Source organism: Kogia breviceps, chromosome 7 (genome assembly GCF_026419965.1).
Source record: "Kogia breviceps isolate mKogBre1 chromosome 7, mKogBre1 haplotype 1, whole genome shotgun sequence".
NCBI lineage: Eukaryota > Metazoa > Chordata > Mammalia > Artiodactyla > Physeteridae > Kogia > Kogia breviceps.
The window spans coordinates 38,333,537-38,354,599 of NC_081316.1; the positions used below are offsets into that span (position 1 = coordinate 38,333,537).

General features: G+C 43.3%; 1 protein-coding gene across 8 annotated transcripts in view; it reads left to right on the plus strand.

Moving 5' to 3' along the window:
- SERGEF (secretion regulating guanine nucleotide exchange factor) overlaps positions 1 to 21,063 on the plus strand; it is a 247,568-nt gene that overhangs the window by 44,666 nt on the left and 181,839 nt on the right. For all 8 annotated transcript variants that reach the window (XR_010841353.1, XR_010841354.1, XM_059068840.2 and 5 more), the window contains one exon: positions 2,448 to 2,614. Coding sequence is in view for 6 of the 8 variants with exons in the window: in XM_059068840.2 (XP_058924823.1) it covers positions 2,448 to 2,614 (167 nt within the window). In the remaining 2 variants the exon portion in view is untranslated. The remainder of the gene's footprint in view (positions 1 to 2,447; positions 2,615 to 21,063) is intronic.

Here is a 21,063-nt window from a genome sequence, read left to right on the forward strand (position 1 = left end):
GATTTTTTGGACTTGATCAAGTCACTTAACCTCTCAAGTCATCTAATCTCCTCTGTAAAATAAGCTTAATAATCTATACTTCACAGAATTTTTCTGAGGATTAATTGAGATATTGTCTGTTAATGTGCTGAGCTCCTGGGAGATGTTCACTAAACGTCTGTTTAAAGGAAAAAGAAAAGAGCCTCCTCTGTCCCCTGTGAGCCTTCTGATGCAGAGTATATTTTGGGGAGAAGCAGACAGACAGCTTCAGGGAGCGTACCTACCTGACGGCACAAACTTAGGTCGGAACCCAAAGGCTGGCCATCCAGTCAGCCTGGTTGTCTCTAATAAAATGTCTGTGGCCTCCCCAGGGAGCATGAAGATTAAATAGTTCATCTTTGTAAAGTGCTTTGAAGGTGAAAAGTGCTTCATAAGTGGAATGGTTGAATTGTTATTGGAAATGTAATCATGGTAGCACCATATTCTGGCAGTCTTGCCTGTCTTGGACATCAATAATCAATAGCAGAGGAGGTTCTAAGATGTTTTACTTGATAAGAAAGGATTCATGGTGGGGTTTGTGATAACATAATTCTTTCTGTAGTCTTTCAGTTAGTAACTTGCCAGTTCTTCTCAGCAGAGGAATGCTAGGATCCTTTAAGAAGTAACAGTCTCATCCTCTGGCTTCTTGGGAATCTCCCTGCTAAGGCAGTCTGGTTGTAAATCCCAGCCAGCTCAAGCAGAGGGACAGTTTGCCAGTTTGGGATGCTTTGTGGGTCCTGGGCACATGAGCTTTTTTTGGGCTAATCCTACAGAAGTGAAGGAAGTGTGTTTATGCAGTGATTTGGGCCAATGTGATTAACCAATACAGAGTGGTACCATGGGCTAGTAGAAGGAGTGTGGCTTAACTGTGTGACCCTGGGCTGGTCACTCCTTTGAACCTTAATTTTCCCACCTGTTAAATGGGATCCTAGTAGTTGATGAGTAGTAAAGGTGGCTCAGAGGAGGGAGGGTTTCACCCGTTCTGTGGAGAATTAAGAAGTCAAGAAAGGTTTTGCAGAACTGGTGGTCCATGAGCTGAACTCTGAAGGTTAAGCCATAGTTTATCAAATGAATGATGTAAGGAAAGGGCATCCATGGCAAAAGGAACAGCACTTGTGAGGCCATGAAATAACACATCTGAATGGACCCTCTTGTAATATATCTGGTAACCCATGGGTTGCACAGACTTTGTTCCCTCTTCGAGGAAGCCTGGAAGAACTTCTTGGTATCTATTTTGGTGTCCGTGAGCAGATTCATCCTGAGAACTGTATCCCTGCAGAGCCCTGTACCCCTTCAAAATTCTGACATTTCCCCTATGAGTCTCTGGTTGTTTTTTAACTAACACTATAAACCATATGTTGAATGTGGGACCAGATGAAGCTTTGATACTAAACACAGAGTATGTAGTAGATTTGTCTAGAATTTAATATGCATTACTTGGTGTTTTGTCTCTTAAGCAAAGTTTCTCTTTGTTAAGATAAACATGTATAAAGAATTTATACAGTGTACATGGTTATGCATATTTATTGCAGAGAATCTGTTAATAATCTATGCCTCATCAGAGTTTGCATTTCTGTTGAAATAACAAATGTGGCACTTGATACAACTGAATAAGTTTGGTGAATTCTCTCTTATCTGGGAGAAAAAAGGCCATTTCTTTTTTCCAAACTTCATTTTCTTCATTCGTCTTTAGCACTGGCCAGCTTCCCAGATGGTGCATCTGGGGGACTAAATGCTTTTCTGACTGTAAATGATTTTGTCTTTTTTTTCCTTCTCTCACTCCCTTCCCTCTAGCACACATAGGCACTCACCTTGGGACTGTTAGAATTGCTCCTGTGCGTAAGAGCATAGACTCTGAAAGGTCCTCGATGTTACATGGAGGGAAAAACACATGAAACTGGCCGTTAATTGAGCTCAGAGTAAGACCCTGAGAGACTGTGTCCTGGGGCAAGTCCGGAGCCTGGGGAACCTCAAGGTGGCTGACAGAGGGCTCTGGATTGGGTGAGAGGGAGGGGAGCCTGAGAACAGACATAATCTGTCCCTGCAAAGTACAAGGAGTGTGTGGGGGAGGGGAGAGGGCACGTAGGCCATACAGTGCCATTGAGGTGTTCTCTGTGGCCATGTCCATATCTGTTAAAATGCAGGATCCCAACCTGTAGAAGTAGCCTCTGGTGGAATCCAACTTTGGCACTCAGCCCTTGTTTGATCTTGGTTAAGTCATACATCTCACCTCTCTGAACTTCAGTTCCCACATCTATAAACATGTGAATATGCACACTTTCTTTACAGGAAGATAGGAAGGCTCCTGCTACATAGTAGTTGGTACCAAAATTAATGATCATACTTTCTCTTGTAATTCTTCACTTACCCATGAGAGCACAGCTGTGGAATATAGCCTTAATTCAAATAATTTTTTTTTCTTGTTTTAGAAACTGGCAAGGTGTTTACCTGGGGCCGAGCAGACTACGGTCAACTGGGGAGGACACTGGAGTCTCATGAAGACTGCAAACCAAAGAAGCAGGATCCATCCCTCCGCTGCTCCAGGCCATCAAAGAGCACACCTTCCTCTCTGCATTGCTTAATGGGAGCAACTGAGGTAGGAAGTGACATCTTTCCGCAGAGGTGACGCGTTTCTTTTCCTTATCTTTCAGGGGAGCATTCACTGAGAGCCTACTGTGTGCTTATAGTTTAGGCCTTATGGTGGGTTCCATGCAGAAGCCTGAAGGGGTCCTTGCTTCAAGTTGCTCGGGTTTAATATGGTAGAAAAGGCAGTTAGTTACCTGGATACCTGTGCCGCAGGGCAGACTGTGTGTGACTCCTTCAAAGGTTCCAGGGGCTCTGGATCCACTTCAGAGAGTGAGAGATGAGTTCAGGGTACAGGATTGGGTTCGGCTTTGTGGAGAACACGGCTTTGAGCTGTGCCTTGGAGTATGGGGAGACTTGAGCAGGCACTGTGAGAGAGAGGAGGACTTCCCAGTGGGCACAGCAGCTGGAGCAAAGTCACGGGGGTGGGAAAGTGAAGAAAGTGTTTGGGGAGCATTGGTAGTTCTGTCTGGCTGGAGCATGGTGTGTCTGTGGGGCTGAATATGAAGTATATCAGAAGGTTGGAACCTGATCAGAGGGGCTGTTAATACTAAGCTGAGTATTTTGGTCTTCTGTTTATATTTCCCAGTGTAGAAAACATGGTAGTTCAGTTGTTTATTCAAGCCCCTTTAGTTCCCTGAAATGTCTTGAATTTCTGCATTTAAGGCAGGAGTCTTAATTTCTCCAGGGTATGTGTTTCTGTTACTAAATTTTACTTTACTGCTGTCCTTAAAAAAAAAAAAAAAAAAAAAGGAAAAAGAAAGGGCTAGGTTTTTGAGAAGAATGGGGATGGCCACTCAGGAAATGTGCCTCTGAACCCAAGTTGGCTTAATGAAGGAATTCAGTCTTCATTCAGTCTGTCAAAAAAAATTAATAAACTAGTGAGACTTCTGTAATTAGCATCAGACTAATTACAACCCTCTCCATACCTAGAGGGCTTCCCTTCCCCTGGGGCCTGCCTGGCCTCCTCCTTCCGGGTATGTAGGACGGTTCTCAATTTCTGCCTTACAGCCCAGCCCTGGTCCTCCTGGGCCTTTCCTTGGTGCTGGGTTGAGTCTGTCAGTCTGTCTGTCTCTTTTTCTTTAATTGTAAAGGCGCTGAACAACACCACAAGGACAATTTATACATGGTAATACTAGTAATAAAACCACCCATAATCTTACTACACTAACACAACTACGTTCCATTTCTGCATATACACATGTACATACTTTGCAAAGTTATAGTGATGGCATTTATAATGTTTTCTATTCAGTGGTAATTTATTTTATCACAAATACTTTGCTCTTTTTTTGTCTTGGTCTTTAAAGATGATTTAAAATGGCTGTATAATATTATATGATTTGAAGATTCTGGGATTTTCCAAATCATTCTGTGAATGTTGGACATTTAGATCATTTCCCTTTTTTTTTGGTCACTATAGTGAACTCTGCAGTGAATACCCTGTTGAACTGTTTCTTCAAGGCAAAATCTGGGGAATGAAATTGCAGGGGCAAAGGCCATGAGCATCTTCATGGCTTTTGCTGTATTTCTCTAGATTCTGTTTGAAAGTTGACTCCAGCGAAAGAGGGAATGCAGTACTTAAGCTAGTACTGTCTGCTTAGTGAGGGAAGGTGCTGAGAGCTTGATATATGGTGCTTTAGACTCTTTAGCTTTCCTTTTCTTTCCTTTTCTTTACCATCCCAGAACACTTAAGTCTTAGTGCTCAGGTAGCACAGCAGAGGCATAGAGGCTTCATGGGTTTTTCTGAGTCTCTGGTTTTATTGGTAAGATGAGGGTAATAACTCCTACCACAGAAGGTCATCGATGAGGATTACATGCCAAGTTCTTGGCACTCTCCAGGCACTCATTAACTGTTGGGTCCTTTCTCTTCTTCCCTTTGGAACCTTTGAATGCTGTGTGGTGGCCATGCTGTGCAGCACTGTAACAGACATGGCCAGTGTAAGCATATAGCCAAAGAGCCTCACATTGATGTGACTAAAATTATTTAGCTTCTTGGCAGGGCAATGTGAGGAGTCGGCTTGAGCCCCGAGCCCGATGGCAGGGGCTCCCCTGCCATCTGTGCTCTGGTCTCTGGGGAGCTGGTGCTCGTGTGTATTCTCACTGGTCTCACTGCAGGTTCAGACCCCAGGCTGTTTCCTGCTGGTAAATTGGGTCTGGGAATTCTCTCTGCTGTTCATGTCCCAGTCTGGCCTGTCAGGCATCTATTTGCTGGAGGACCAGAGCTATAAGCTGCTAAGGGTGGGTTCACCTTGGGAAAGACAAGAGCTGTGCCAAACTGGGTGATACCCTGGCAGGGGCTTGGCCAGGGAGGTGCACAGACACCTGCGGAGACAGGAACAGCCTTGGACTAAACTGATAATTCCTGACCTTCAAGGACCTGAGTGTCCCATAGCTGGCCAGTTACCTTCTTCTATATCTAGGGATAAGTAGAGGGAGGAGTGAGCTGTCTGGGCTGAGGCCTCAGGTAGGATGTCTTCCCAGAAGGGTCCAGAAAGACAGCCAAGTGGGAGGGGAAAGCACAGGTAGACAGAGCAGGACTGTGGTATGACCAACCCTTCCCATGAACAAAAGAAAGCAGATAAACACAATGTTATTTGGTGGTTATTATGGTCCAGGCAGCATGCTAAATGCTTTACATATATCCTTTCCTTTTCACAATAAACTTGGGCACAGGTGTTATAATCACTGCTTTAAGAATAAGGAGACTAATGGGTAAGTCACTGGCCTTGGATCACATAGTAGGTAAACAGGGGGCTGGGGCTTGGACTTGAGGAACTTGAAGCTCACATACTTTCTGTGTGGATGAAGTAACAGTGCATATGTACCCTCACCTGCAGGAAAGTTCTGGGAGTCAGGGTCTCTGATTCCCTGAGAGTCTCAGTTCTTTTCTTCTGAGCCATGTCTCATCTCTAGCCTGAGAAAGACTGAGATTTTAAACCAGACGGGCCTTTGTTCAATGTTCTTAGAATGCTGAAGACTGAAGATTGTGTGTTTCATGCACTGTCAGCTTTGCCTTAGGTACTGGCCCTCTCTAGCCCCTCTTGGAAAATTCCAGGGAGAGCACCGTGGTTCAGATTAGCCCCATGTGCATGTCAGGGCAGGGTGCGTGTGAACGCACTGTTTGTTTGCTCCCTGACAGCAAACATACACACCAGCAGCTTTTTGCTTTCCAAGCTCCTGGTGGGGCTGCTCCCTGCCTATTTCCTGTGGAACATTGGCTCTGAAGTCCACTCAAAGGTGGAAGCCTGCACTTCACAGGAAGAAGTGCCTGTACTCACTTAGTGGGTACAGTGGGGCTCCCCCAAGATTCTGAAGCAGCTACAGCAGGGTATCTGGTGTGTTAGTGGGACCATCAGGAGGCCTGCTCGACTGAAGGTCAACAGCCTCTGGGGGACAAGGTCTGGATTGGGGGTCAGAAGGCCTGGCTTCTAGCCATGGTTCTGCCCTGACTGGGTGAACTTGGGCAAGCCCCTTTCCTCCTTACCCTTAGCTCCCCGATACATAGGTTGAGGTTGTTAGACCAGGCGATTCCTTTAAAATTTCTCATAGATCTAAGAGTCCCTTCCATCTCTGATTCTCATTTTATGGAAACGATCACTACTTAAATTTGTAATGACTCCTGCCTCTAGAGTCCCTTGGTGTCATAGCCAAGATCACTCAACCCCAAGCTGCTGGCTCAACTTTGGCAGACCTGGGAATGTTAACTAATCTAGAAGTTCCAGACTTCAGTACTGCTTGAGACTTGCTCTGCCTCTTGGCCTTGGCTCTGTTCTCTGCCCTTGTTCCTTGTCCCCTGGGCTTCCTGTTCCATCTTAGGTCACTGGGACTTAGTATGATGCTCCCACCTGGCCCTCCCAGGACTTGCAGTTTGGCTTTGACTCCTGTCCCTGTGGTTGTGACCTTATTGCCGGGAACAGGCAGACCTTGGTGACTCTACCTTCCTGGATTCCCCACCCGCCACCCCCTCCACTGGCTCTGTGCGTGCTGTCCCACCTGTGTGCGTGTCTCCTGGGTTTACCCCTTCTTGGCTTTGGGCTCTTGTCCATTCCTTGTCAACCCAAGTGATCATTGGTTGACACTTACCATATACTTGCTTTGACCACACAGTGGCGGTGGGTGGGGAAGTGGATACAAAGATAAAGAATAGTCTTTGCCCTCAAAGAACTTCCATGTCCGTAAATAAATTCCTTACCCTGTAGAGTGAAAAGTGATGTTAGAGATGTGTATGAAAGGCTAAGGGAGCAGTGAAGGTGGAACAATTTATTCTGAAGACACTAACAAAAAGAAGTGTTTGGACTGGGTTCTTAAAAATGAGTAGGAGTTTAGCAAAGGGAGAAGGACATTCCAGGCAGAGGGGACAACACGAACTAAGACTGTGAATCTGGATCTGCTTTTAGCTCCTGGTACAGTCGGGATGCCTGTCCCTTCCAGTGGTCCAGCCTAGTTTTGTAGTCTGGCTACCTGTTTCACCTGCCCCATCACTGCCATCCATCTTTCTGATAGGAGTATGTCTAAAGGAAAATAACTCTTGCATACGTTATCTCTTTTGATCCCAGTGTGATGCTGTGAAATAGGCCAGAATAGGAATGATTACCCTCATTTTATAATTGAGGAAACTGAGGCCCAGAGAGGCTAGCTGGGAATTAGGAGAAGACCTGAGACAAAGAGCCTTCCCGGTGTTTCTGAGAACCTTGCTCTGGGCTCAGTCTGAAGCCATGGTCCTGAGTCATGTTACTGGTTTGAATTCTGCCCACGTTTGGTTGAGGAGCACCAAATCCCATCCAGGGAGCTCAGTGCACAGGTGCACGTGTGCACACACACAGCCATTGGAGCAGCAGCAGGAAACGTGGAAATAAACAAGAGTCGAACCAGGGATTGGGTAATTGTCAAGCCCAAATGCCACCAGCCCTCATTTTGCTGCAGGACTAAAACTGTTTGTTGGAGAATCAGCCTGTGCACAGGGTCTAAGTGAAATCTGTCAGAATGAGTGGGAAAGAAGCTATTTTTAGTTTGCAGAGTCACTCACTCGGCTGTGTTAGCTGAGGTTTGAGCCAGTCCCCTACGCTTTCCACAGTGTTATTTCTGAAGGAGAAATACCACTGGAATGCTGTGTAAAACACATTAATGAACCTGGAAGTTTCCAGGGTGTCTTTGTCCTGCAGCTTCCTCGGAAGGCTGCCTTTCCTGAATGACCTTCCTCCTTTCCTATATTTAATGCATTTCTAATTTTAAGTTTGTGTCAAGACTGTGGGACTTCGGTGCCCTAAATAACACAGAAATCTACCACCAGCAATCAGCTGAGTCCGGAGGGCTCTGTCAGAATTGAACACAACCTGAAAAAGCATCCCCAAGTAGCTCTCTGGTAAGTAATCCGCAGCATCATCGCTCTTCTCAGAGGGGCAGGAGGTCTCTGAGACCATGGCGGCCAGGTTGCCCAAACCTTCCAGGTGTAGCGGTTTCAAAGGCCTCCCCAAATGGGGTGGCAGTGTTCATCCAAACACGGTTTTGCTGGAGATTAGAGAAGCTAACACATCTGTGCTGTAGCTGCTGACCTTACGGGGAGAAAAACACAAAACAAACCTCAAAGCAGGGGACTGGATTTGTCCGTGTGAACCCTCAGGAGAGAGAAAGAGCTACCAGCCAGGACTGTTTTGTTTGAAAGAGATGGTAAAGCATCTGATACAGAAGCATTTATTTACTACCTGCTGTTTTCTTTTATTTGTATTTATCATCTCTTCTCACTGAAATATAATATCCAGGAGGGCACGGGCCCTTGTCATCTTGTTCAAAGCTGTGCTCCCAGTGTCTGGAATAGCTCCCGGCACCTCATAGGTGCTTAGTGGATGTTTACTGACTGAGCACATGAGAAGGAGGTGGTCTCAGAGGGTGAGGCCCTTTACAGCTCCTCTTCTCTCTCTCTGTCGCTGCAGTCTGTGCCTCTCAATCCCAGGCCAGTTCCGGAATAGGCATTTCCATGTTCTCAGGCATTTGGGCATCAAATGTCATGCAGAGCCAGAGGATAGGCACCGACCCTGTAATGTGCTCGAACAACCCGGAAGTTTCTTACGAAGTCTGTTGATGGTGAGGCTTCTAGTCCTTTAGTGCTTTCCAATTTACCAAGTGCTTTCACGCATATTCATCTTTGCTTTTTCTTCTTTTGTCTGGTAAATGCTTATGTGTGCCCGTCTGTCCGAGCACTACATTCGCCGAATGGGGGGAGCAGAGAAGAGTGGGACAGATCCTGTCTTAGGAGCTTGTGAGCTGGTGGCAGAACTAAGATAAGTTCATTGCAGGACAAGCAGAATGTGACAGAGGCTGTGAGAGAGTCTGACATTGAAACTATGTTGATCCCATCCCTTCCCCTATCCTTGGGGACCTTTTCTTTCTTGCAGTTTTAGTCCCTATGGTTCTGTTGGACTCTGCAGGGTTGGGCTCAGGGGGGTTGGGGTGGAGGTGGTGACTGGAAAGCTTTCCTGAGTTGGAAGCTTTGACGTTAAATTAGTTCTCAAGGGAGCTAATGTGAAGTAACAAGGCAGCCTTGGCAAGAGCTTGCATTGAGAGGAAAGCAGAGGAAGAGCAGCCAGATAGAGACTGAGTATTGACAAGAGAGGGAGAAAGCAAGCCAGGAACTGCAGTGTCACAGAAGCCAAGGGGATTTCAGCAGGGAGTGAAATCTGTCAGAGAGCTTGGAGACGGAGACAAGACCACTGGCCTTGGTGATAGGGAGGGGTGGTGACACTTCTGAGAGCAGCTTCGAAGGACATGGGGCCAGTGAAAGGGTGAGGAGAAATACAGGCTGCAGGTGCAAACAACAGAATCGAGAGATTTGATGGTCAAAGGAGGATGAGGACGAGCTCAGGAACCCGAAAGGAGAGTTTGGTTGAAGTTAGTTTTGTAAGCTCAGGGAACCTGAGGTGGGTCAGAAGGCTGAAAGCAAGGATTAGAGAGAGGGAAAGAGAGAGAGAAAGCTTCTGAGGACAGATACAAGAGGGAGGCAGGATGGCTGGAGCAAGACCTCCAAGGAGATGAGGGAGAGGAGGGAAATCACCGTGAAGGGGTTAGTTCTGACAAGAAGGAAGACTACTTTTTCTTTCAGGACAGGAGTAAAGAGAAAAGGGGATATGGGAAGATGGAAGTTTCCAGATGGAGAAGAGCAATTCTTTCACTGAAGTGTGTGTACCCTTTGTCGTCATGTTTTATGTTAGTTTTATTTATTTATTCAGTAAATGTTTACTGCATCCTACTGTGGGCAGCACTGTACAGTGTGCCAGGAATTCACAACGAAAAGACAAAGTTGCTGCCCGATGCTGAAATACCGTGTTTATTAGTAATACAGTACTTATTAACAGGTCCATCTCTAAATCAAACCTAGAGTCTTTTGAAGGCCCACACTGTCTTATTTTTCTTCGTATAATTAGGGCCAGTCTTGGTACAAAGTAAATGATCAGTAGAAGTGTGCTGAAACAGTGTGAGAGCTCCTGTTGGGTGGCTTAAGTCGTCCTGCTTAGATTGAAAGACAAATTGTCTGCCTGCGTGTTGAGGTTAGTGCAGGGAGGCCTCCGTGGAGGGACTAGTTTGCTTTACTCTGTAGTGGGTGCATCTAGCACAGTCTGGTAACTGCCTGGAAACGGGAGAAGAAATATTCCATTACTGACTCTAATCCCTGAGTGGTGGGTAGAGCAGATGTTGCTGCCCTTATTCTATGGAGGTTCAAAGAGAAAGCTGTCATGAGCTTAAGGTTATACACTACATGGCAGAACAGGGACTTGAATCTGGCTCTCAGAGCCCTCCTTCCTCTCATAGCTAGCCCTGTGCACCAACAGCTTCCTCTCTGGACAGTTCTGATCAGAATGTGGCCCTGGGCCCTGGCTTTGGCTATCACTGCGTGGTAGTTGGGTCTGACGGAGACCTGGTAGCACTCTCCAGATTCATATTCTGGGTCATTGTCTTATGAGGAAAAGCAGCAAGGAAAGGACTGGCATCAATGAGGACTGGGACAGAGACATTAACTCATGACTGTGGTAAACCCTAGCACTTGCTGGAGTTGGAGGTGTGATGGACAGAGGCTTGAATGTGGAGTGAGACCAGGGTTGGAATTTCTGCTCTGTCACCGACAACTCATATGACTTTGGGCCAGTCAAAACCTCTCCAAGCCTTAGTTTTCTCATCTACAAAATGGGAGTAATAATATCTGCTTTACGTTGCCCACAGAGCTATTGAAAGATGCAAATAAGCTACATAAGGGCTTTTATAAACTCTAAAGTGCTGTACAGAAGAGTTACTGTTGGGTTCATAACAAGTGAGCCACTCTATGCTTCAGACACAGGTTTTATTATAAGTCTGAATCAGAGCTGCTCTTCTGTCTTAATCACTTGAGATCTTAGGAGCTACAAAGAACTGTCCTGGATTTTGTGGTAAATACTTCTTAGAATTGGAACCAGTGAAAATATCGGAGGCCAGCTGCTTGGTAACCCATAGCCAATCTCCATGCAGGGCCGGGGAGGGTGAATTCCTGTCTTTTGAGGTAGCCATCAGCATCAACAGCAAGGATGTTTCTGGTGCTTCCTCTCAGCCGCAGAGGAAATTCATCAGCGCTGATTTAAACTCCAGTGACCTCGTGTGTCACCACCATGCTCTGCAGCATTACGACTGCCCCAGGCCGTGCCCGGGGTCACCCTGGAGCTGACCAGCTGTCTTTTGTTGGCTTTGACCTTGAAAACAGGGCTGTCCCAGGGTGAAAGTAAATCATGCCAAGGTTTAGAGTGAAAACAGAAGCCAACGAGGCTTCAGAGGAGGCTGCAGTGGTTTGATGAGAGAAATACGAGGTCTGTGAAGGCTGAGTGAGCTGTAAGTGAATTGATTGGCCAGGGCCCTAAAACTACCTCCATCTCCACCACTGTTCCTCTAGCTTGGACCCCCATTATCTATTGCCTAGTGACAGTGACCACCCCTTACTTGAGAACCCCTTTGTCTCTAGTTTGTGCACCTTCTAGCTGCCCCCACCCAGCTGCCAAAATGATGTACTAAAATATAAATCTGATCATGTTATGCTCTTATTTTTAAAAAAAGATTTTAAGAAAATATGGAGGGAGGTGGGAGAGGGATGGATTGGGAGTTTGGGATTAGCAGATGCAAACTGGAATGTATAGGATTGATAAACAACAAGGTCCTACTGTATAGCAAAGGAACTATATTCAATACCCTATGATAAACCATAATGGAAAAGAATATGAAAGAGAATGTATATATGTATAACTGAGTCACTTTGCTGTAAGCAGTAATTAACAACATTGTAAATCAACTATACTTCAATTTAAAAAAAAGAAAAATACAGGAAGCATTTATTCCCACAATAAACACTTATTGGAAATGTGCTATATGGAAGAAACTTAGCTGAGCCTTCTGGAAATAGAGGAGAATAAGACCCAACCTCTGCCCTCAAGAGGTAGGAGAAACATACAATCCCTAATCTCCACAGCTAGTTGTGCAAAGAATGCAGTTATTAGAGTGTGACTGTAGGCCTTGTTCACCACTGTCTCCACCACCTTAATTAGTGCCCAGCGCACAGTAGGTGCTCAGCAAATAATTATTATAGGGCTGAATGTATACCTTTACTTTTGGGCCTCCCATCTAGGATGATGTCTATAATCTCTGGTTTGTCATAAAAAGCTCTTCTTGATACCTCCCCTGTCAATATCCAGCCTCCCCTTCTACCAGTCTCTCCCTTGCACCTTGCAATACATCTGTGTCAAACCAACAAAATCATCATGTTGTTTGATACTTCTGGGTCTTTGATTCTTCTGGTTCTTCTGCTTTCCTTTGCCCTTGGCTGCTTGGACAACTACTTCTCCCCCTCCCCCAACAATGGATTACAAGGACGATGTCTTATATTCATCTCAGTATTCCTGCCATTCAGTCTAACAGACCTGCCTCTTCTTTCTTTTCTCAGTTTTTCTTTTCTTTTCTTTTCTTGGTGCTTTTACCCACCTTCCTTGACTCTTGTTGGACTGCTGTCCCTGAAGCCCTTTTCCACCTTTCCTCAACCTCCCTTGTCCCTGAGACCTCTTGAGATTCCAGATCTGGCATTTGGTGGGCTGCTGGAGGCCTGGCTCCTTGGCTGTGATGATCCCTGGCCTTCCTTTTGCCTTTCTTAAATGCCTTCTCCCTCCCACACTGACCCCGTCCAGACAGCTGGACTTCTCTGCCAGTTCCACTAGCACAGGAACCCTACCCTGAGCAGAGCCTGGATTTTGCCAGTCTCATTGCCCGGGGCCTGGACTCTGTGTTCTGGACCCCTGGTCACTGTTCAGGACCTTGTTCTGAATTCCCAGTAGAGTACCAAGCGTTTGATTCCAAGGGTTATTGCTGCTCAGAGCTTCCTGCTTGGAGGCCTTCTTTGATATTGGCAAGGGCCTGAATCAAGCCTCTCTCTGCCAGAGCCCTTTGGGTACGTTATATTGAATGGCTGCCTTAGGAACCAAGCCTGTAGTCACCCCTCTTCCCCAAAGTTAATCCCATCTAGTTCCAGCCTATTCTTGGCCTACAGTGTCCTGAGCCGCTGAGGCCTTGGCTGGTAGGTGCCCCACGAGGTAGATAAAGAGAAAACATTGCTCTTGTCACTTCCGAGGAAGCAAACCAGGCCATGCTTTTGGCATGTAGCCTTCAGAACCCGAAGACCTCAGGCCGTTTGGTAGTGGGACCACCAAATTATGACTAGAAGGAAGAAGTTGGTCTTTGTATGATTGTGTAATTCCCTTCTGTGATGTAGTGGTTCTCTCTGTGGGAACACTGTCAGTGCTGGTGGCCACTGCCTGCATCTGCAGATTGCTCATTGGATGAGAGCTGTTTTTACTGGATGCCTGGTGTCATCCAAGATGGGGGGGTACTGGCTGTGGGTAGCAGAAATGGAAGGAATCAGAGGTGTGAAAATAGCAGCTGCTACAACAATCAATCAACAGTAAAGCTTCTGGCTTTTCAGAGGGGCCAGAAATGTAAGGAGAAAGGAAAGCAGGAGGCAGAGTGGGAGCCACTAATAGGTGCTGGGAGGCTGCTTGTAGCTGCCATGAGGACCTTCCATGGGCCACTTGAGGAGACTGAACTGGCTGGGGGCAGCTGCTCATGGTTGCTGAACAAAATGTATGTGTTGTTGTAGCCAGCACTACCAGGATTGAGTGAGGAAAGTTCCTCACTTTAGAACAATAATTTAGTCATTCTTGAGTATCTCCTCTGTAGTTTTATTTCCATGTGATCCTTTTTGTGTAAGTTTTTTTTTTTTTTTTTTTACTAACCTGGAGCATGCACATCATTTGATGATAGAGTCTGTGTGAAGGAGCAACCAATAGAAGAAGGACTTGGGAGAATCAAGTGACTTTACATTGTCGTTTGATTCTTGTACAAACTGCTTTACTTCTCTGAACCTCTGATTTTACAACTGTCAGATATGATACTGCTTACTAGGCCTGCCTCTGCAAGTTGTTGTCAAAATGATTATGAATACGAACACATTTTATAACCATGAAGCAACAAACAAATGTAAGTTAAGTTGGTTGACTTCTCTGTCATATCCAGTCTTCTGTGGGTTTTCAGGAAACTTCCATTTCTTGTAGCTCTTTGCAAATTGTTGTCAGTTATTAAAGAGCTGGAGTTTGGTATGAATCATTTCCATGATTCTTGTGTTCCTCTTTATCCATTATTACCTGTCAGTGCATTTGAGCTGTGGACTTGGAAAGTGACAACAGGGAGGACATCTAGAGTCCTACAGCTTTCTGAATGGGATGTGACTGATGGTATAAATCTCCTACAGGTAAGAGCTGAGGACTTGGGAGCAGAGAGATCTTGGGGCAGTGTCAGGGAAAAGAGTTGTTGGCCAGGTTTCTTGAGTCTTTGGCAGAGCTTCTTAGAGGAGCTGAAATTTAAAGGCTGGGGGAGACTGAGTTTGGTGGGTGAGAAGATCAAGGCTTTTCAGTCTTCTGAAGGATCTATGGGAAGAGGCTGGTTCCTTCTGAGATGATAAACCTGGTGATGGTATTGGCAGGCTTGGGTGTGAGCACAGAGGTTGGCAATTAAGAAAGACCTGATGGGGAACATTAGGATTTTTAAGAAATAATAATAATGATAGCTCCTATTTGTTGAACATTGACTATGTACCACACATTGTGCACTGTATAAACATTACTTTCAATTCTTACCTCATTTCCATGAAGCAGTGCACATCCCCATTTTGTAGACGAGGAAACCAAAACTTGGGGAAGTAACTTGTCTGAGGACACAACTAGGGAGTGGCAGAGCTAACACAGTGGCAGTGTCCTGGACTAATGGACATCCAGGTGACTGGATGGTGGTTGTTCAGGCTGGAGGGCAAAGAGGTGACTGAGAATGGTGCTCACCACCCCCTCCTAGACATCCAGATGGTGCCCGAAGAGGTAGAGCCTATAACAGTTCCTTCTCCCCTCTTTGGTGTCTGGGCACAGACTAGGGGAGGTGAATGGCTTTCCTTCCCCAGAAACTCCCACTTTAAAGCTCGGATAGTGAAGTATGCCTTTGAAGAGTTGAGAAATGATATTTTAGTTCCTCATGGTCCTTTCTTGGGCTTCTGTTTCCATTCATAGTGGCAACAAGGATGTGTTTCATAGTATCTCAGTCCCAGCCCCCTTACCTGCAAATCCAAGTTGTACCACTTTACAAGGCTCAGATTAGAGCTTACCTAGTTGATTCTACTTTGGACAACTCCAGTTGCCATTTCAAATATAAACTACTTGAGGAAAGGTACCATGTCTTGGTTGCGGTTGTATCTTTTGTGCATGGCACAGTGCCTGTCAGAAAGCAGGTGGTTGAGATTTGTTGCAGAATTGAATGGAAACCTCTCCTTACCTGTTACTATTTGATTTTGCTCTAGCATCTGAGCACCTTGTGTGTGGTGGTCTTCCAGAGGATAGCATATGGTGCTGGAGAGTGGGCACTGTATTTTAGGATTTGGGTGGAATGTCATACCCTGAAGGGCAGGAGGCAAGGGACTAGGTCACACAGCAGGCGCTTGAAGAAGCCTCGGGGATTTGAGCTCCACCTACTCAGAAGCAGGCTTGGAGAGGTCTGCCGGCGGTGGGGATAGCTGTAGGTTGCTGACAGAGTTGTGATATATTCGTTCTGGAAGGAGAGGAATGGAAACAGAACGCTGACTCCTCCAGTTGTCTCAGCTTGAGGGTCATAGAAATATAAACATATTTCTCAGTCTGCAGTGCTCCATTCCTCAGATGCCTATTTAAGGGGAAGAGCACAGAGGCAAGAAAATGGTAGATTTCCCTTTGTACCCCTCAAGGTGAAATTTCTGCTACTGCTTGGGGACTTGTGGGAGCAGTTCCATAGTTACTGCTGTACAATGCATTTATCATTCTGCTCCCCTGGCACATTTTGCCAAGCTGCATAATTTCCCCGTTCTTTCCTTTACTCACCAGCTCCATGATGATGATGCGTGTGGTGGCCGAAGCCTTCCCGATCAGAGTTTGCGGTGTAGTGGAAAGAGCAGTGTCTTAGCTAATAATGATAGCGGGTAGCATCCACCAAGTCCCAGTGGCGTGCCAGGGTCTCTGCTAGACGATGTCTCTAGACATCGTCCCTTTAATCCTTGTGACAACCGAGCAGCATTGGGATTATTATTCCTCAGTTTTTAGATGAGGAGAGTGAGGCTTGGGGGTGGTCACTTGTCCAAGGCCACATGGCTAGTAAGTGACAGAGTTGTGATTAAAATCCAGATCCTACTGCAAAGCCTATGCTGTGAAATACCAAGATTCCATTTCAAACTCGAATGTTAACTCTCTGTGGGACCTGGGGTCAGAGACTGCTTCCTGGGCCTCAGCTTTCTAATCTGTGTAATGACAAGCAATTCCAAGTGTTCTTCCAAAGCTCTAAGGCCACTAACATTCTGGTTTAGTTAGAACTCTTCCCTATCTGGATTTCTTTTTAGCTTTAAGATTTTTTTGTTTGTTTTGTTTCATAGTGGCAGGCTAGTTGCTATGCATTAATTAATTAATTAATTAATGCAGTAACAACATTAATATCAGGCAGTTAAGAGTAAACATTATATAAAATAGTATGGATCGGTACTCTCCAGTAAAACTTTATATGATGATAGAAATGGTCTGTTTTGGTCCAATACAGTAGCTGGTAACCACAGCTGACCTGCACTTGAAATGTGGTTACTGTGACAGAGGAATTGATTTTTAATTTTATTTTATTTTAATGAATTCAACTTTAAATACCCACATGTGGCTAGTAGCTACTGTATTGGACAGTGTAGATATAGATAGTATAATAATATAAAACCAAATAGAATATAGATTCTTCCATTCACATCTCATCTTTAATTGTCTCCTATATTCCAACTAAGTCTTATGATTTTCATGTTGATTTTTCCAGAGGTCTAACACTTGATATATTATTACATTTGTATTATGCTTTCAACTTTCAGCATACCCAAACATACAATATTACATCATTTTTTTCTTGCCTGTGAGACATGGAAAAAATGGATAGTGTTATATGCATTTCACAAATAAGGAAACTGAGGTACAGAGGGTTAAATATGCTACCAGGAGCTAAGTAAACACTTTTTGCATGAATAGGTGACTTACCTAAAGCCAGTTTTGGAGCAGTAGAACCAGAATTGGAAACTTAGGTCTTCTGATTCTCAGTCAGAGTTTTCTTTAGTTTTTGTATCACTGGTGGGCCAAGTATGGAGAGATTCTGCTCATTAGAGATAATTCTTTTAATGTTAGGTGGGGGACTTTTTCTTTTCATTTGCTATTTTTCTGTACTATTTGATTTTTAACTCCATATAGGCATCATCTTATTTATAATAATAAAATAGGTATTTGGAAAAATTATATGAAATGCTATGAGGCTGCATATTGGAGCTGTTCCTATTTTGTAGATGTGAGAACTGTCATGCTAGTCAAACAGAGAGTCAGCTTTTCCATGTGTCATCTGTGGTCAGAAGAGGATTGAATCCCATCTTGATTCCATTTCTGGTAATGGTGGAGTAATTCTTTTGGACCAAACCCCACAGAAAGCAACTGTAAATTCAGATAAAATGTAAAAAAATAACCACCTGAAGGAAGTGGAGAGTGACCCAAAGCAGACCCATTCTTCCCAAGTGTCAAGGTCCTGAAAGTCAGAGACAGACTGAGGAACTGTTCCAAATTGAAAGATTCTAAAGAGGTGTGGCAACTAAATGAGACATACAATTGTGAACTGGATCCTTTTGTTGCACAGGACAGTAATGGAACAATTGGTGAAATCTCAATGGAGTCTGAAGTTGTGTTGGTACTCACATACCAGTGTTAATTTTTTAGTTTGTTTTTGTTTTTTGGTTTTGGCCATGCCACATGGTTTGTGGGATCTTCGTTCCCTGACCAGGGATCGAACCTGCTCCCGCTGCATTGGAAGCTTGGAGTCCCAACCACTGGACCGCCAGGGAAGTCCCAATTTTTTAGTTTTGATGGTTGAATTGTTATGTAGAGAGTGTTGATGGTTTTGGTGACAAATACACTAACACATTTTGGAGTGGTAGGGCATCAGTTTGGTAACTGGCTCAGAGATAGTTCAGAAAAAAAAATGGAGAAAGAGAGGAAAGGAAATATAGAGCAAAGATGGTAAAATGTTAATATTTGGGAATATGAGTTTTCTTTATATAGTATTGCAACTTTTCTCTGCTTGAATTCATTTCAAAATAAAAAGATTTTAAGACTTCATGCTGAATTTCGTCAAAAGCTTTTTCTGCATCTATTGAGATGATCTTATGATTTTTATTCTTCAATGTGTTAATAGTATATATCACATTGATTTGCAGATATTGAACCATCCTTGTGACCCCACTTGATCATGATGTATGATCCTTTTAATGTGTTGTTGAATTCAGTTTGTTAATATTTTGTTGAGGATTTTGCATCTGTGTTCATCAGTGATACTGGCCTGTAATTTTCTTTTTTGTGTGGTGTCTTTGTCTGGTTTTGGTATCAGGGTGATGATGGCCTTGTAGAATGAGTTTGGAAGTGTTCCTTCTTCTGCAATTTTGGGGAATAGTTTAAGAAGATAGGTTTGGTAGAATTCACCTGTGAAGTTGTCTGGTCCTGGACTTTTGCTTGTTGGGAGGTTTTTTATTCCTGATTCGATTTTATTACTGGTAATTGACCTGCTCATATTTTCTATTTCTTCCTGATTCAGTCTTGGGAGATTGTATATTTCTAAGAATTTGTCCATTTCTTCTAGGTTGTCCATTTTATTGGCTGAATAATGATGAAAATTTGTGGGATGCAGATAAAGCAGTGCTTTTAGGGAAATTTACACACTTAAGTGCATATATTTGAAAGCACTAGATTCAGTGACTTAAGATTCCACCTTTAGAAGGTGGAAAAAGAAAAGTAAGCCCCAAATAAGTTGAATGAAGGAAACAATAAAGATAGGAGCAGGAATTAATGAAATAGGAAACACAAAAAATAGAGAAAAATAATAAACTCAAAACAATTCTTTGAAAATATCAACAAGTATCTAGCTGGACTGATCAAGAAAAAAGAGAAAGAGATCACAAAATACCAGTATCAGAAGTGAAAGTAGGTGTATATATATATATATAAATAGATAGATAGATAGATAGATAGATAGATATAGATGGCATCCAAAAAAAAACCCAGAGTAGAATGGTAGTTGCTGGGTGGGAGAAATGGGAAGATGTTGGTCAAAGGGTTCAGTTATATGGGATGAATAAGTTCTGGAGATTAACGTATAGTATGGTAAGTATAGTTAATAATACCATATTGTATACTTGCGATTTGCTAAGAGAGTAGTATATCTTAAGTGCTCTTAACACACACACACAGTAATTATGTGAAGTGATAGATGTGCTAATTAGCTTGATTGTAGTAATCGTTTACAGTGTATACGTAGATCAAATTCCATTGCACATCTTAAATACATACAATTTTTATTTTTCAATTATACCTCAATAAAGTTGGAAAAAATGTTAACATCCATTTGTGAAAATAACTCTAATTCTGGCAAATTAGAAATAGAAGGGAACTTCTGCAATCTAATAAAGGGCATTTATAGAAAGCAAATGTCATAATTAATAGTGAAAAATTGAAAGTGTTCCTTTTAAGATCAGACTAAGGCAAGTGTGCCCTCTGTCACCGTTTTTATTCAACATTATACTGGAAGGAGGTTCCTAGTGAGTTCCATAAAGTAAGAAAAAGCAATAATAGGCTTAAAAATGAGAAAGGAATAAACCTGTTTTTATTCACAGATGACATAATTGTTGACATAGAAAATCTTAAGGAATCTATAAGGTAACTGTAGATAGAACCAAGAAGTGAATTTAACAGAGTACAGTTAACAGTCAGAAATTGATTATATTTTTTATACAGCAACAACAAAAAATTGGAAGATCTTAAAAAATTATCTTACAATTATGTTACAAAGCATAATAAAATATTTAGGTATAAACTTAACAAAAAAATCTGAAGACTGTACATAAAAACTGTAAAACAGTGCTGTGAGAAGTTAAAGAAGACCCAAATAGATGGAAAGATAAATCACATTCATGGATTGAAAGACTCAGTGTTGTCAGTCCTCCCCAAGTTGACTTATAGATTTAAAGCAATCCCAATCAAAATCCTGAGAGGCTTTTCTTCTGGTAGACATCGACAAGCTAATTCTAACATTTATATGGAAATGTAAAGGACCTTGAATGTCCAAAGTAGTCTTGAAAAGGAAGAAAAGTTGGAGGATTCACACACCTAACTTGAAGATTTGCTATAAAACAGCAGTATGTCAACAACAAAAATAAAAATAACTTGATTTAGAAATGAACAAAAGAACTTGAATAGGCATGTCTTCAAAGATGATATACAAATGGCCAATAGCATATGAAAAGATGCTCAACGTCACTAATCATTAGGGAAATGGAAATTAAAACCACAATGAGATACTACCTCATACCCATTAGGATAGCTACTATGGAAAAAAAAAAAAAAAGAAAAGGAAAATAACAAGTGTTGGCTAGGATGTAGAGAAATTGGAACCCTCGGGCATGGTTCATGGAAATGTAAAATGGTGCAGCTGCTGAGGAAAACAGTATGGTGGTTCCTCAAAATATGAAAAATAAAACTGCTATATAATCCATCAATTCCACGTATGGATATGTAGTCAAAAGAATTGGAAGCGGGATCTTGAAGAATGTTCATAGCAGCATTATTTACAATAGCCAAAAGGTGGAAGCCACCCAAGTGTTCATTGACAGATGAGTGGATGAGCAAAATGTGGTATATCCATACAATGGAATTATTACTGAGCCTGAAGAAGAAAGGAAATCTTGACACGTGCTACAGCAAGGATGAACCTTGAGGATATTATGCTAAGTGAAATAAGCCAATCACAAAAAGGTAAATAGTGTGCGATTCCACTTATATG